Consider the following 15,508-nt stretch of genomic DNA (forward strand, 5'->3'; position numbering starts at 1 on the left):
AGGCCGAAGTTGACATCGGTGCTGTCAGACTGGTCAGAGGTGTCGACCTGGGCAGGCTGGCTAAAACACTGTGGTCAGCAGCCCTGTCGGAGTTCCGTGGAGGTAGACGAGAAGTGGACCAGAGGGTCTGTATTGGCTTTGAGTCGTCATGGTGAAAATTCCGACGAGAGCCCCGGTGAATGTACTTTCGGCGGGGGAGGAAGGCGATGTCTGTGTGGAGATGAAGCGCAGCCGGTGGTGGAGAAGCCAGGTGAAAGTGGAGACGGAGAAGCTCGTAAGCTGAGTATTGGTGAAATCCAGCACTAGGTCGGTAGACCAATGACATAAAAATCCAGACCCACATGAGCAAGTCGCAGATCCTGCCAGGCCACATCAAGGACAGTCAGGTAGGCCAAACAGTCAGGTGTACGGATCCGAGGGAGACAACAGCCAAAACAAACAGGCAGATGAGCTAGACCCAAAAAACTCAGGCACTTGCAAAATTCGCTGGATCGCCAGTAGTCGCCAGTTGTATCAGTAGAAGACAAGGTTTAAAAAGTCGCGGCAGCAAGTCGCGGCAGCGTTCACTCAACCGGAAATTGGCCTATGAGTTCAAGAGATGAACTGATACACTGATATATACTTTTATTTTTTAGCATGAGGTCCAAAGAGATTATGAATTGACTGAAAAACCAAAAAAATCATAAAAGAGAAATAAAATAAAAAAAAATTAGGACTGTCCAAATCAACAATCTGATTCATTCTTAAAATAATTGGATGTGCTGGGAAGCTCAGCAACACTAAAGAGACCCTAAAACTACAAAAAAAAATTCACAGTTAAGAATTCACTTTAAAAAAAACCCTTCATTTTGAGTCATTTACAATACAAATGTACGAGTCTGAAACACTGTGTAGGAGGTAGCTGCATCATAGTCAAAGTCTACTATCAAAGGAAACCTTCATGAAAGGAAACAGTTACTGGTTGTTGTTACACTCAAGAACTGGAAGACTGGATTAGACTTTGCCAGTAAAACATTTAAAAGAGCAGGAACAGTTCCAAGATGAAGGTTTTTCAACATGATTGGAAGAGAAAATTACAAAGAAAAACAAACTGATCTGAAGCAAATCACATCATCTGTCAAAGACGGTGGAGCCAAAGTTATGGCACTGATGTTTTTGGCTGCCAGTGTAGCTGGGCCACTAGTGTTTATTGATAATGTTACTGCTGATCAGTGTTGGGAAGTAACGGAATTCATGTACCGCTGTTACGTATTTAAAATACAAAATATAATTAACTGTATTCTGTTACAGTTACCGTTTAAAAAGGCTGTATTCAGAATACAGTTACTTTGCTTGAAATAAAGGGATTACAGGGCGGTATTTTACTTTTCATATGTTCGGCTATGCCCTCTCTATTTTTGGTTTCCACGCTCCAAACAAAACATGCATTAAGAGGCTCTAAAGCCTGTGTCTCAATCTCTCCATGTCACCTCTACTTGCATAATGACGTGAAGAAATATATATTAAAAATTTTTAACAAAAATGATTTAATATGAAGGCAATAGGCAGAGTGTTACAGGCATCGCCCTATAGAATGTAGCCTCATGGGCAGTGTAGTCCGTGCTGCAGGGAGAATGGACTGCCATACCCGTGATGTGTCTGTGAATGAGGGAGGGTGAAAAAGGAGAGTGGAAAAATGTGCTGTCACCGAGCAGAAACAGGAGCTGGAAGCATGTAAATATAACAATAACCACTGCAGCCAAAAAGAGTGCCTGACGAGCCCAGTTGCAAGTAAGCTATTAAGACTCGACTGTACACTGTGTTCGTGTTTTCCTCTAAAAGAATAAGTTCAGCTGGAGCAGCCTTTCAACGCCTCTCTCTGTCTCTCGCTAGCAAAGTTGACCCAGACAACAAAGTAAAGCTAGTTTTCGGCTACACGAACCCGACGTAATAGTCAGAGGTCAATTTACTTCGGTTCGGAGCTGCCGACCTGTCTTATATACATGCGGAATAGTTTTCTATACGAGATCGTATAGAAAAAGTGCAGCCTTATGCTGGGCATACACTGTGCGATGTTTTCAGTCGCGTTATTCAGCTTCTGCTCAAACTGTACGATTGACTCGCAGGGGTTAGAAGTTCATAGGTCACGATGCAGGGTCTCACACTATACGGCCCGATGCAACCTGAGTGCTCACACTGTATGTCCATAAAATGAAGGCTATAACAGAAAATCTGTCGCTCGCTCTCCCTTTCTATCTTTCACTCACACAGACACGCACACCACCACCATCAACTTTGCTAAATTGCTAATGAAAAACATTGATCAGGCAGCTGTAATTGAGCAGCAATGTAAATCCAACTATTTTCACGGTTGTTGTGGTCGTGATAATTTTGTGAGGCCACACCGAAAAGGCTCGGATGAGCTTTCCAAAGTTCTACAAGTGCCTCCATCGCTTGTGTCCAGATCACACATTGCACTGCCGTGCTACTCCGTCTTTTTCACAGACATTTATGTGTTTGCGCATGCGCAGTGTAGGCGGCTGTGGTGACACCCTCACGACGGTCGTGAGCGATTGATGATCGGGAGCTGGTGGTGAGGTCTTAATCGCTTCTCGTTACCCCATGTATACTACACGATGCACGACGCACGATGAAGGCCAAACTCGGGCCTATCACCAAACGGTCGAACGACTCAAAAATCGGCTCAAAATGGGCCAAAAATCGCACAGTGTAAGCCCAGCATTACCTAATGTCCACCCTGCTGTTACTCATTTTTTATTAAGATTTAAACATCTAGTTGGTATGGCGAGTAGCCTTCAGTAATAGTAATAAATCACACAGCTATATTACATTCATGTAGTTTTAAAAAGCATGATAATATAATACGTAATCCAAAGTATTCAGAATACGTTTCTCTGATTGAGTAATGTAACGGAATACGTTACAAAATACATTTTGGGTGATGCATTCTGTAATCTGTAGTGGAATACATTTTAAAAGTAACCTTCCCAACACTGCTGCTGATAGAGGCAGCAGGATGAAATGTGAAGTGTACACAGCTATACTCTCTGCTCACATTCAGCCAAGTGCTGCAACACACACTGGAAAAACCCTTCACAGTGCAAATTAATAATGACCCAAAGAAAACTGGAAAAAAAAACACGTAAGACTTTCTTAGGCGAGGAAATAGGATCATTTTAAATGGTCAAGTCACCTTGTTTCACCTTAACAGAGCATGCTTTCCTGTAATTAAATACTAAACTGAATGCAGAGAGACCCACAAACAAGCAGAAATTAAATTTGGACTCAGTAAAGGCCAGTGGCATCCCAAAGGAGGAAACAGCATTTGCTGATCTCCATGGGTTCTAGACTTTAGGCAATAATTGTCTACAAAGGATTTATTTCCAAGTATTGTATTTGCAATTATGTTTTATACGTCCAATTAATTGTGTGCCTCTGAAAATGGAGGACCATGTTTAAATATGGCTGTGATTCCTAAACAGCTGATACGAAACTAAACTCCAAAAACTCCTCATGCCCTTAAAGGATAAGGAGCTTGAAGGTCTGCACTTCAATCACATCCTAATTGTTTGAGTCAGAATCAAGTGTGTTGGTGTGCAGAGTAAAATTGCAAAAATATGTCATCATCCAAAAACTTATGGATCTAACTGTAATGTAACTGTGTGTGGTGATAGTTGAAGAAGTCATATCAGCTGAGTCATGGCTGCTGTGCAAACAGTGAATTATTTTGTTGAGTTTGTTTGTTTCAGAGTCAGAGAGCCATGTCTGTCTACAGTCAGAGGTTTTTGCACGGCGCCTCAATGAGTTTGTATCACTGTGGTGGACTTTTGGTGGAGGAACCAGACTGAATGTTGGAAGTAAGTCACATTTAAACCTGTTTTATTTAAGCAGCTTTTTTCTTTTAATTTTATTCTACTTGTCTGCTGGGTGTGGCAGGAAATATTTTTTAATATAATTATGAAGATTTCCTGTGTTCACAGTGGGATACAGTGTGGTTTATGAATGTGTATGAAACATACATGTAATTGATTTTAAAATATTGGAATAATCCATGGGATGATTTGTTTTTAAATTTGCAGTTTTAATGGTTAAATGTTGAGGGTTTGTAGCTTTAGTTCGCTCTGACAGTCAGAGAGCCGTGTCTCTCTACAGTCAGAGGTTTTTGTACGGCGGCTCAATGAGTTTGTATCACTGTGGTACACGTTCGGTGGAGGAACCAGACTGAATGTTGGAAGTAAGTTTATTCTGGTTTAATGATCAAATACTATCTTTATATTAAATAAAAATTTAAAAGTTTTGTGTGTATGAAAAATCACTTTAGAAATTAAAGTATCAAACTTTTTTTAATCATCCACTTATGATGCATAGAGATTTCAGATGAGATCTCAAAATTTTTTAATTTAAGTTTTAATTTTAGTCAAATTAAGAAAAAAATGGAATCTTGACTAGTAGAAAATAAAAGATGATCTCTGATATGTGTAGTCTGTCAAAAACATATTTGAAAATTAGTTTAAATTTATTTGACCTTTTAAAATCCACTTTAGATATAAATGAACAGTTTTTCTACCTGAATATATTCCCTATACATTTGTTTCCAGTTAATATTAATGTAAGTCATGTACAATAGTGATGATTTTAAACTTGTTTTGTAAATGTTTCCACATCTGCTTCTTTTATTTCCAGTGTAGTTTGAACATATTTCAGGTCAAACTGTGTGATGATTCTCTCTGTGCTGATATGCATGAGAGGTTTCTTAAAGGGAAGTGAAACAATGTGTGAGTTAATGACTGGTGGAGCAGAAAAAACAGCTGACAGAAACTTCTTAACGGAGAAAATCAGCTCTTACAGTAAAGGTGTCCGACTGTCTGTGGTTTGATTGACAGCTGTGTGCTCCCTGTGCTCTAAGCTGATTGGTGTCTCCTAGGTGATACCCGGCCCATCCTGACAGTGTTGCCCCCCTCCAGTGAGGAGCTACAGCAGGGGACTGCAACAATCACATGTCTGGCCAACAAGGGCTTCCCCTCAGACTGGAGTCTGTCCTGGAAGGTGGATGGCAGTGGCAGCATCAGCTGGGAGGAGAGCAGGAGCCCCGTGGTGCTGCAGAATGACGGCCTCTACAGCTGGAGCAGCACCCTGAGGCTCCCTGCAGACCGCTGGATGAAGGTGGGCTCTGTGACCTGTGAGGCCACCCAGGGCTGCCAGGCTATGGTCTCAGAGCCACTGAGGAGAGTCCAGTGTTCCCAGTCCTGACCTGACTCAACCTGATACTGGTTTAATGCTCTCATTCTCAACTCTAACTGTCTCTCCATCTTTCTTTTTAAAGAACAAATAAAGACTAAAACTGTTGTTTTCTTTCTCATAATGACAACATTCATGTTTTAGGTAATAAAGATGTTTTGCAAAGTGAATTTTGGTTGAATGAGACATTTTATTTTATTCAAAATCTACAAATCTGCACTTGATGAATATATTTTTAATTTTCATTTAGAAGAGTTTAGACCAACTCTGCACTCCAACATGATGTCTTTATTTTACACTGGTAAAATAAAACACAGGCTTTTGGCAAAAGCTGAAAAAGGAGTTTTAAAATTGTACAGGTTATTTTTATGTTTATTTAAAGTTACATGAATGTGTGTGGTAGGTTGTTGGTCGTGTTGCTCACCTGTACGGGACAGACTGGTTCATGAAGCAATGCTGGGACCTGGTTGCCACAGAAACAGTCTCACCAGACTACAAAGCAAGTCTAAAGAAGAAAGAGTCTTTAGTGTCTCTTATGAGCTGTTTGTTCTGAGGAGAACTCACAGACAGGAGAGTCAACGAATACAAGGAGTGATTAGAAAGAATCTGAAGTACAAAGTTTTAATTTCATTGATGAAAAAGGAGAAGATTAAATGAATGATGATATAAACAAAATACTCAAAAAATTTAAGTACCTTCAGATCAATAACAGCTTTTTCACTCATGATAGGTTTGTAGGTTAAACCTATTCGCTGGAACGTTGAACACAATGTAATTACACAGCAAATCAAGACACGAGTAGGCAAAGTTCTTTATGTTTCACGTGCACGGGAGAGAACCTGACAAGCGCCGTTCATTCGCTTGACCCCAGTTGCTCTCGTCCGCTCCCCCGTAACACTACTCTTTTATTGTGGTTACATGAATATGCATAGGTTCATTAACATATGACATCTTACATAGGTATACATGTGAACAAAGAATACCCTGTGTGTAGGGATGGGTATCGTTTAGGTTTTATCCGATACCGGTGCCAAACGGGTACTTTTGAAACGGTGCCGGTGCTTAAACGGTGCTCAAACCGGTGCTTAAAGAATGGAGAACACAAAATTGGTCCAAAAACCTCTCATGTTCAGCTGTTTTTTTGTAAAATGATAACAATGTTAGCCTTTTCTGCAGCTGTAGGGCATATATGGTATCACTCTTGGCTGGAAGCAGTGCTTAAACAATGGAAAAAACACAAACTTTGTCCAAAAACCTCTCATGTTTAGCTGTTTTCCACTTTTTCTTTGGTCATTTTAGCCTTTTTGGCCAGGGTGAAGGGAGTATCTGCCATCAAACAAGAAGACAGCCGCATGTAACTACGACGGTGTTTGCTAGTTCACCTTACATGCATTATTGTAATAATGTGGTTAGCCTACTCAATGTAAATTACACACGAACAACATTAAGCTACTCACACAGAGAAGAACGGCTGCTGCTGCCATCATCATCGTCATCATTTCTGCTACACTGGCAGGGCTAGGGGCCAGGACTCTACTCTTCGGGTTTTTGGGGGATGTTGCTAACTCCGGGTCCGATAACAGGCACCACACCCGCAGTAGATGTGCTCGATGTGAGGTCTGCAGCAAGCTATCAGCATTTCTCGGCTTTTTAAAAAAAAACGCTATGAGTCGCCAGGTGTTTCATCAGATTCGAGGTGTTACCTCCTTTGACAGTATCACAGTATCAGATTAAAGCACTTGTTGCAGGCTGCTGAGTTTGCATGCTTTGCTGCGAAGTACAGCCAGACTTTTGACGACTTCGACTTGGGCATTTTTAATCTGTAGCTCTGCTCTAAAAGAACGTACGTACCTGAGCCCGCCTACTTTCCTCGGAAACGTAAAATGATTGGCTAGAATTGGCTCAGAAAAAAAAAAAAAAGCACCGAAATAAAGCACCGAAATGTGCGCTGCTTTTCAGTCTGGTTACTACCGTTTATGTCAGAACCGGTGCCATCATGGCACCGGACACCGGTACCCATCCCTACCTGTGTGTGTGTGTGTGTGTGGGGGGGGGGGGGGGGGGGGGTCAAAGCATGACCCCATATATGACTTCCCTAAACCTGCTGGCCTGGAAGTCCAGCAGTTCATCTAAACAAAAAGCACTTAGCCTAAAACAGATATAGATACGTTTATCCTACCATAAAACAATAAGACAAGGTACGACCTCTCCCATACTCCCAGAGTGCTCTGGAATGCACACAAAGCCTTTTACAGCCTACTGAAGATCACACATCCTGTCACTACACAATCGATTATACACCTCTAAGCATATATGGTTAAATATTCCTAAGCATAAATGACAATCAACATTACAAAAACCTAACAACTCATGTTTGTATTTGATGAGATGTTTACAGTAAAATCTTAAATTCACAGGTGTGTTGTTTTTATTTTGACAGTAAATGATCAGGAACATTTTCAGATTTTTGTCATCAGATCTTTATGGCTTCATATAGATTTAGTGGCTTTTTTCCACTGCTAAGGTCAAAGGTCATTACTAAGATTGATCTTGGTTTCTGTTACTGGTCCACGTTTGTTCTTTAGTTAATTAAGCATATATTTGTGCTGAATGTCACTGAGAGAAAATCTTTGTGTGTGTGTGTGTGCGTGTGTGTGTGTGTGTGTGTGTGTGTGTGTGTGTGTGTCCTCAGTGAACTGTATCAGTCTCTGCAGTATCTTCCAGCTGCAGCAGTCAGTTCAGTTTCTGTTCAGTCTGACTGAGGGAGGTTTTTGTACGACTGTTTTTCACTGTGTGAGCACCCACTGACTGTTAGGATAGTGAAAACTCTGACAGTAATAAACTGCTGCATCTTCAGCCTGGACTCCACTGATGGTCAGAGTGAAGTCAGAGTTTGATCCACTGCCTGTAAAACGAGCTGGAATCCCTGATTGTCGAGTGCTAGCATAGTAAATGAGCAGTTTAGGAACTCCTCCATCTTTCTGTTGGTACCAGGCTAAATATTGGTTGTTGTTATAAACATAAACATCCTGACTGGTCCTACACTTGATGCTCACAGATCCTCCCACAGCAGAGCTCACTGCTCCAGGCTGAGTCACTGTGATCTGTCCTCTGGACTCTGAGGATACAGAGACAAAAACATAAAGCAGCTTCATGGTTTTGTGGGCTTCATTTCAGAGGGACAGATGTTGATAGAGGAGAGGAGTTTGATTCTCTGGACTTTACCTGTGAAGCAGCAGCAGAGGAGAGTCCAGATGAGGACGCAGATCAAAGTCATGTTTTTGATGAGGAGGATTTCTGTGGCTTCTGTTGTGATGAAGGACAGCTGTCAGTCATCCAGTGTTCAACTCTCAGGACTATAAACTCTCCCAGAGCACTGGAGCATGGTGCTGCTGATGCAAAGTGCCTCTCTATGGAAATGATCTGACTGACTCACAGGGAGTTGGATCAATCTGATGATGCGGTTTATTATAAAGAGAGAATTTTTCACAGCATATTTGTCATTTTCACACAAAATTTTCAGAAACAGTCTGAGAATCTGAAGGCTGTTCTGTTGCAGAGAGCATTTTCTGAAAAGAAAATGCTCTAAATTCCTTTAGAGTTGGTCTAAATGATCACCTTTATCCATTTCTGTCTTGTTATAAGTGTTTTTTTCTATAATGAAAATGTCTGAGGAATCACTAAATTATCTGATGAAGATTTAAACGTTGTGAATACTATGCTGTATACTTCAAAGATATGTTAGAGCTCTCTGTCACCACCATATTATGACCTAGGGGACGTCTTTTACAAAAATGGTCTCCTTCTCTTCAGCAGTGTTCAAATAACTGGAGAATCACTTACAAGGAGCAGTGAAGCTGTTATGTTCAGTGGTGGCTCAAAACCATAATCAAACACTTTATTTGGACTTTTTTCTTTTGGCTCCCTTCTGGTCGATTGTCTTACTTTGTCAGTGCAGAATGATGAACTTCAGATTGTTTGAAAACGGTCTTATAACTATTCACATGTTGATAGGCAGCAACAGTTGCTTCTATAAAATGGTTGCTGTTGTCAGCCCTCCTTTGCATTGTGTTAACAGACACCTGAATGCAAACTGCCAAACCTCTGCTTTTATAGACATGCTCACACTTGGTGATGATCAATTAATCAAATACATCTGACTTATAATTACCTTCTTAATTCCTATAAAAGCAGTAAGGGTGTACTCAGTGTTTCACATGCTGCTTCTGCACTTTGACTTAGGTTTTGTTAAATAATGATGATTTGTGTAGATATTAGTCTGTGGATGTATTTACCTCATTTAAAACATGCTAATGTCTTAAATTATTTTTATTGTGTCCTGATATATAAAATCTTAGAACTAAAAGATAGTGGACTATTTTTTGTCACGGTGGTAGGTGTCATGATCCGGGGGTTTGTACCCAGTGTTCTCGATACTGGACTTTTGATTCTGGTTTATTTAATAATCTCAGGCGAATGTCCTAGTTTGGGTTGTTATAGTTTTGATCTCTCTTTGTATCTCCAGGTCTCCGTTTGTTATCTAGCCTTAGGTTTCTATTTTCATTCCCTGTCCTCTTGTGTCTAGTTTCCCGTGATCTTTGAAGTCAAAGTTGCCGAAATAGCCATGTGTTTCCACACAGCCACCATAGATCAAACACTGATCTAAATTTTACAGCAGATGATAGATCTGTGTTTTCTATTGTTACACAGAGAGCTGTGGTGAGGAAAACATCACTCTGTCTTAACTGAAGTAGTTATTTTATTGTCTCTTGCCAATCTCTTGCACATACAAACAGCAGCTTCCAAAAAAATGGCCTCCTAGTCATTTCCTGTAGTGATGTGACGTTCTGTATCAAGGCTTCGAAGCGTGTGTCGAGTAATGGAGGGGGAGTTTTCGCGAAGCGCGTATCGAGGCTTGCTTCGTTTATGGGAGGAGTTGAAAATGATGTGACTAAACCACGTGACTGGTTCATGAAGTGGTTCGAACTTTGCTGCGAGCTATGACAGCGATATAAACCCCTCAGACTTCATTCAAAATGTGGGTGTTTGATGGAGAGTTACGGTTAGTGAGAGTTTGGAGACAGTTTGGAGACAGTTTGGAGGTTTAAAAGAGTGAGGAGAGAAAGTCAGGAGAGAATGAAGCCAGCTAAGAAGAGGAGGATGTCCTCCCCTGTGTGGGAACATTTTGATTTTATTCCTCCCAACAAGGTATGTACATTTCTACAGATGATGTATTTTCATAATACTGATGGTGCAATAAAATTTATGTTAAGCTGTCTTTACATTTTGTACAAGGTGAAGTGTTTGCTATGTGCCAGGGAGCTGGGATATAACAACAACACCTCATCCATGCTCAGGCACTACAGAGCTTTGCATGAGAATAAGGGGAACATGGATTGTGGAGCAAGACCAGGTCAGCCATCAAATGCCATGATAATATAGCATGCAGTAATCTTACTAAATGATAGAACAATATTATACAACTGTAATAAGTTACGTGTGTGATATTTATATTTGTGCTTTGTTTTTATAGGGCTTTGGAGTTGACGTCACTGGAGGTGGGCCACGCCCCCTTTCCGCCATGCTTCTTGCCTAGACACAAGATATAGCTTCAGCTATGGTTTGTACGTGTTGTGTTATCAGTTGCAACGTTTGATCACACGATCGTAAAGGCAGCAAACTGGATAACGGGCTCTCTTTTCATCGTTTTTCAACCTGGAGGCAACGTGAGGGATCCCATGTATCCGATATTACTAAACAAAGACGTCAGGCTTGCATTGCAGCGGTGAGACGAGCGGATCGAGTTCTGTGCAATCCCCAGCTTTTTGTTGGTTTGGTCTCCGCATCTTCTTTCCGGTGAGTTCTAAATTAATTCATATCACTATTAAAATGCTTTTAGTGTTATTTTCAATGTGATGAGGTCATAGATAATGAGATAAAACATGCTAATGTGTGATGCTGCAGAACAGTCATGTCATCATGTCGACTGAGTAGCGTATGATTTAGCATTATTGCAGGCAAACCAGCATATGAAATGGATGTAACAAATCCAGACTGGGCACCAACACTGCTCATGGGCCTCTAAAAACATAGTAAATTGCTCTCATTGTACACTAATCCGCACATAACTTCCAGATGAATCACACACCTGTCATGTGCACTAATTTTATCTTACAGGCTTTTATTATGCAGCTGCAGAGTCTGTAGGTTCTTATTATTAATAATAATAATAAGCATAATTCTTAAACTGGTTTGCTGTGTATGCGCTGACTCCACAGACAAACACAGGTTTGAACATGATAACTTTCTAAACAACTTCCTTGTTACAGTTTTTGATTTGCATGTACAGCCAACCCATCTATATTACCCTTGGTTCATTACAGACCTTTTATTAAAAGTGGTTTTTGTGTGTTTCAGGTACTGCACTTACAACGACTGAATGAAACTGCACTGTGACCTCGTTGTGTGGACACAGAGAGACCTTCTGTCATACGCATCTTCCCTGATGTGGATTTCTGGGAACCACGTTTAAAGCAAGCACAAGACTTCTTTCTTAAAGTGTGTCTTCCTGAACCTGTTGGGAAATACTTCTCCAAACAATGTGCTGCTCTAAATAGCCTGTAATGTTTCATTTTGTGGTTCAAGATTGATGCCAGCTGTGTGTTGCCATGTAAGTAGTTTGCATTTCATTTTTATGTACTTGCTAAGTACATGTCATAAGATCAAGAATAAAAAAAAACATGTATACTATGCTTTTCTGTTTTATTGAAACTACTTCACACAAAGTACAATTATTTACAATGAACTACACATGCAACACAACAGCTTTATGAATACTCAACAAGAGCAAGTTTCATTTGGCGCTGGTTTGACAACCACACTGGGGCACATATTCACCAAAACACAGCAAACCTTAATCTTATCAAGCAGTGTTGTGTTTATTTCTGCTATGCCCTGTTCATTGCACACACAATGCTTCGTCTGCCCTTTAGCTTCCGTGATGCTGTCTGTCCGATCACCACTGTCCACATTTGCAGCTGGTACCTCAACCTCCACTTGTCCAACACAACTGCTGTCCACAGCTATGACATTGTGATTTTGTTGTTGTTGTTCTGTCACATCTTCATCGATTACTTCTGCACGGGGCACACCTTCAGACTCTGCAGCTGCATAATAAAAGCCTGTAAGATAAAATTAGTGCACATGACAGGTGTGTGATTCATCTGGAAGTTATGTGCGGATTAGTGTACAATGAGAGCAATTTACTATGTTTTTAGAGGCCCATGAGCAGTGTTGGTGCCCAGTCTGGATTTGTTACATCCATTTCATATGCTGGTTTGCCTGCAATAATGCTAAATCATAAGCTACTCAGTCGACATGATGACATGACTGTTCTGCAGCATCACACATTAGCATGTTTTATCTCATTATCTATGACCTCAGCACATTGAAAATAACACTAAAAGCATTTTAAAAGTGATATGAATTAATTTAGAACTCACCGGAAAGAAGATGCAGAGACCAAACCAACAAAAAGCTGGGGATTGCACAGAACTCGATATCCGCTCATCTCACCGCTGCAATGCAAGCCTGACGTCTTTGTTTAGTAATATCGGATACATGGGATCCCTCACGTTGCCTCCAGGTTGAAAAACGATGAAAAGAGAGCCCATTATCCAGTTTGCTGCCTTTACGATCGTGACATTTAACGTTGCAACCGACCACACAACACGTACGAACCATAGCTGAAGCTGTATCCTTTGTCGGGACATGTGTCATGGCGGAAGGGGGCGTGGCCCACCTCCAGTGACATCACGCTCCAAAGCCCTATTGTCTTTCCTCAGGAGAACAATCTCAAATAGATGGACACCTGGTTAGCATGGTGATTGAGGACTCCCAGCCATTTAGCATCGTGGAGGACAAAAGATTTAAAAGATATGTTAAATCATTAAATCCTAGCTATGTTCTCCCCACTAAAAAGGTCATAAAAGCAGTGACAATGTAGTTTTTACAGAATAAAATGTGAAGAGGCAGGACTGAGGCTCAAAGCCTCAGTGTGTAGCTGTCCATACCTCAGCGTTACAAAAGCACAACCACTTTCCACACCCCAACCACACCTCACCTCACAGTAAATGATCATTTCCATTTTAAGCATTTCCAAATGATCATTTTCCATACTGCCAGTATAAATATACACAGTATACTGCCATCACTACAATATAGATGTTTTACACGCTCCTTTTGTTGTTGACATTTACAGGCTGTGTGCAAAATGCCACACTCTTCAAATTCATGGCAACTAATATTTTTACGTCCACTAGATGTCCTACTAGAGCAAATGAAGCTTCATGAAGCTTTGCGCTGGGGTGAACCAATTGGATGAAAAGCTTCAGTGCTTCATGAAGCTTCATCTGCCCATCACTAATTTCCTGCCAGCTTTATATACTCTGAGACCACGCCTCCTCAATTCAAACTGGCCTATAAAAGAACTGCAATTGAGGTGGGCTTCCTCTTTACAGGAAAAGCAAGATGGCGACCACAGAGGTAACTTACACACATTTTGCTGCATTAGTGCTTCCCAAAATCTACCTATGCAGTGTACTGCAATCTTTACTGTTGTAATGCAATCAACCTCCTCCCAGCATGCTCCCAGCATTTTTCAGGCCTAGTAAAATCCCTCAATGAAATGTGATGATCCCCAAATCCTATTTTAGGGTGTCAAACAATGTATCAGAATTCAGTACATGTATCAAAGGACCTAACAACTGTTGTTGCTCTGTTTACTAAGGTAATCAGGATTTAATACACTTACACATCAGGAACTGGCATGCCAGAAGAGCAATCTCTCTACTCTACATAATGTGCACAAGTAATTGTGAAATTTCTGCACTTTAATTTCTCTAGTCACTTTTAATCAGATACGGACTAGAAAGTTTGAAACTCAGTAATCCATATACACCTTTCCTGTGTTTGTGATTTTTGGAGAGTCATGTAAATATATATCATTTGTAAAATGATTAGAAAGGTCGCACCAATCACCACCATAACCTAAAAACACACTGAACTTTTTCAGACAAAACCAGCCTGACTGTTTAATCAGGCGATGTCTGTGTTCCATCGCTGATTCCTCGTAGGTGACACAGAACCTCGCTCTGTACATCACTGAGCTGGAGCTTGGCACATGCTTGCTGGAGGAGAGCACTCTTTCATCCCTCACTCTCTGTCGTTCCAACGCAGCTGTAGGATGAAAGGGCGGAGCACGACGTACACCCTTGTTGTCTTCCTCAACATCAACATTGAAATCTTTTAACCCTTTGGGTTATTACTGTGGTCCTGGAATCTTCTTGTGATGACTAGCAGGACCACAAGTGGCACGACTCTCTACCTTAACCGCTGTCTGGGCTGTCAGCTGTGTGTGGACTGGTCCCTGCTTCCCACTGGGACTCTGGGTGCAGATGAGAAATCTTCATTCTCAGTCTGGAGCTTCCACTCTTGGGATGATTTCTTCCAGCAATGCTCTGGCTACTGCAGCTGTATCTCCTTACTGGAAGGAAAAACTTCTAACCATTTTGAAAGCATATCAACCCTCATTTTACCTTCTGTTCAGTGAACTTTACTTATGGGTTATCAAAAGTTTATCTGTACCACCTGTACAGTTTCAATACCTGTACATGAATTGTTAGTCACACAAATCATAGAAAAAAATCAAAGAAAAATTGCCAAATAATTTTAGAGTAAATCTGTTCCAGGTCTGTACACCTGTGTTAGGAGATGAAGTTAGTGTGGTTTTCATGTTAAGTCTGTTTAACTCCTGGTTTCACCTCTGCACCCACACTATAATTGCCTAGAAAAACAGAATCTTGGAGTTAATATAAACTTAACATTTACAAACAACTGTAGGTCAGAGGAGTAATAAGGCATCCAGCTCTGCAGCCATAATTTTTTCATGTGCAAGGGATTTCCTTGAATCATTGAAAACACTGTTTCCATAATGTGCTCAAATGATGGATCATCCCATGTGTTTATTCAGAAATATTGTAAATGCTGACTGATCTTAAGTAAGGTCCCTTACTTGTTTTAATGTTATGACTTCAGCAACTGAATAGTGATATGATAATGTGTCACGGTTGAGGCGTGTGGAGTTATGAGACAACCCAAATGGAGGCACTGGGTTTGATGCAAGTGAGCTTTATTTAGAAATGGTGAGAACACAGACTGAAGGACAGAAACTAAGAAAAACTTTAACTGGGAAATTCTAATAAACAAACCT

At 40.8% G+C, this 15,508-nt stretch overlaps 1 gene segment (V, D, J or C); it reads left to right on the forward strand.

Annotated features, from left to right (window-relative positions):
* The first annotated feature begins 341 nt into the window (after positions 1-341).
* LOC134619897 (Ig kappa-b4 chain C region-like) lies at positions 342-5,311 on the forward strand. The segment is given in 3 exon segments: positions 342-386; positions 4,153-4,234; positions 4,925-5,311. Coding segments are annotated over 3 exon segments (453 nt in total).
* The last annotated feature ends 10,197 nt before the right edge of the window (positions 5,312-15,508 follow it).

Source organism: Pelmatolapia mariae, linkage group LG22, assembly GCF_036321145.2.
Source record: "Pelmatolapia mariae isolate MD_Pm_ZW linkage group LG22, Pm_UMD_F_2, whole genome shotgun sequence".
NCBI lineage: Eukaryota > Metazoa > Chordata > Actinopteri > Cichliformes > Cichlidae > Pelmatolapia > Pelmatolapia mariae.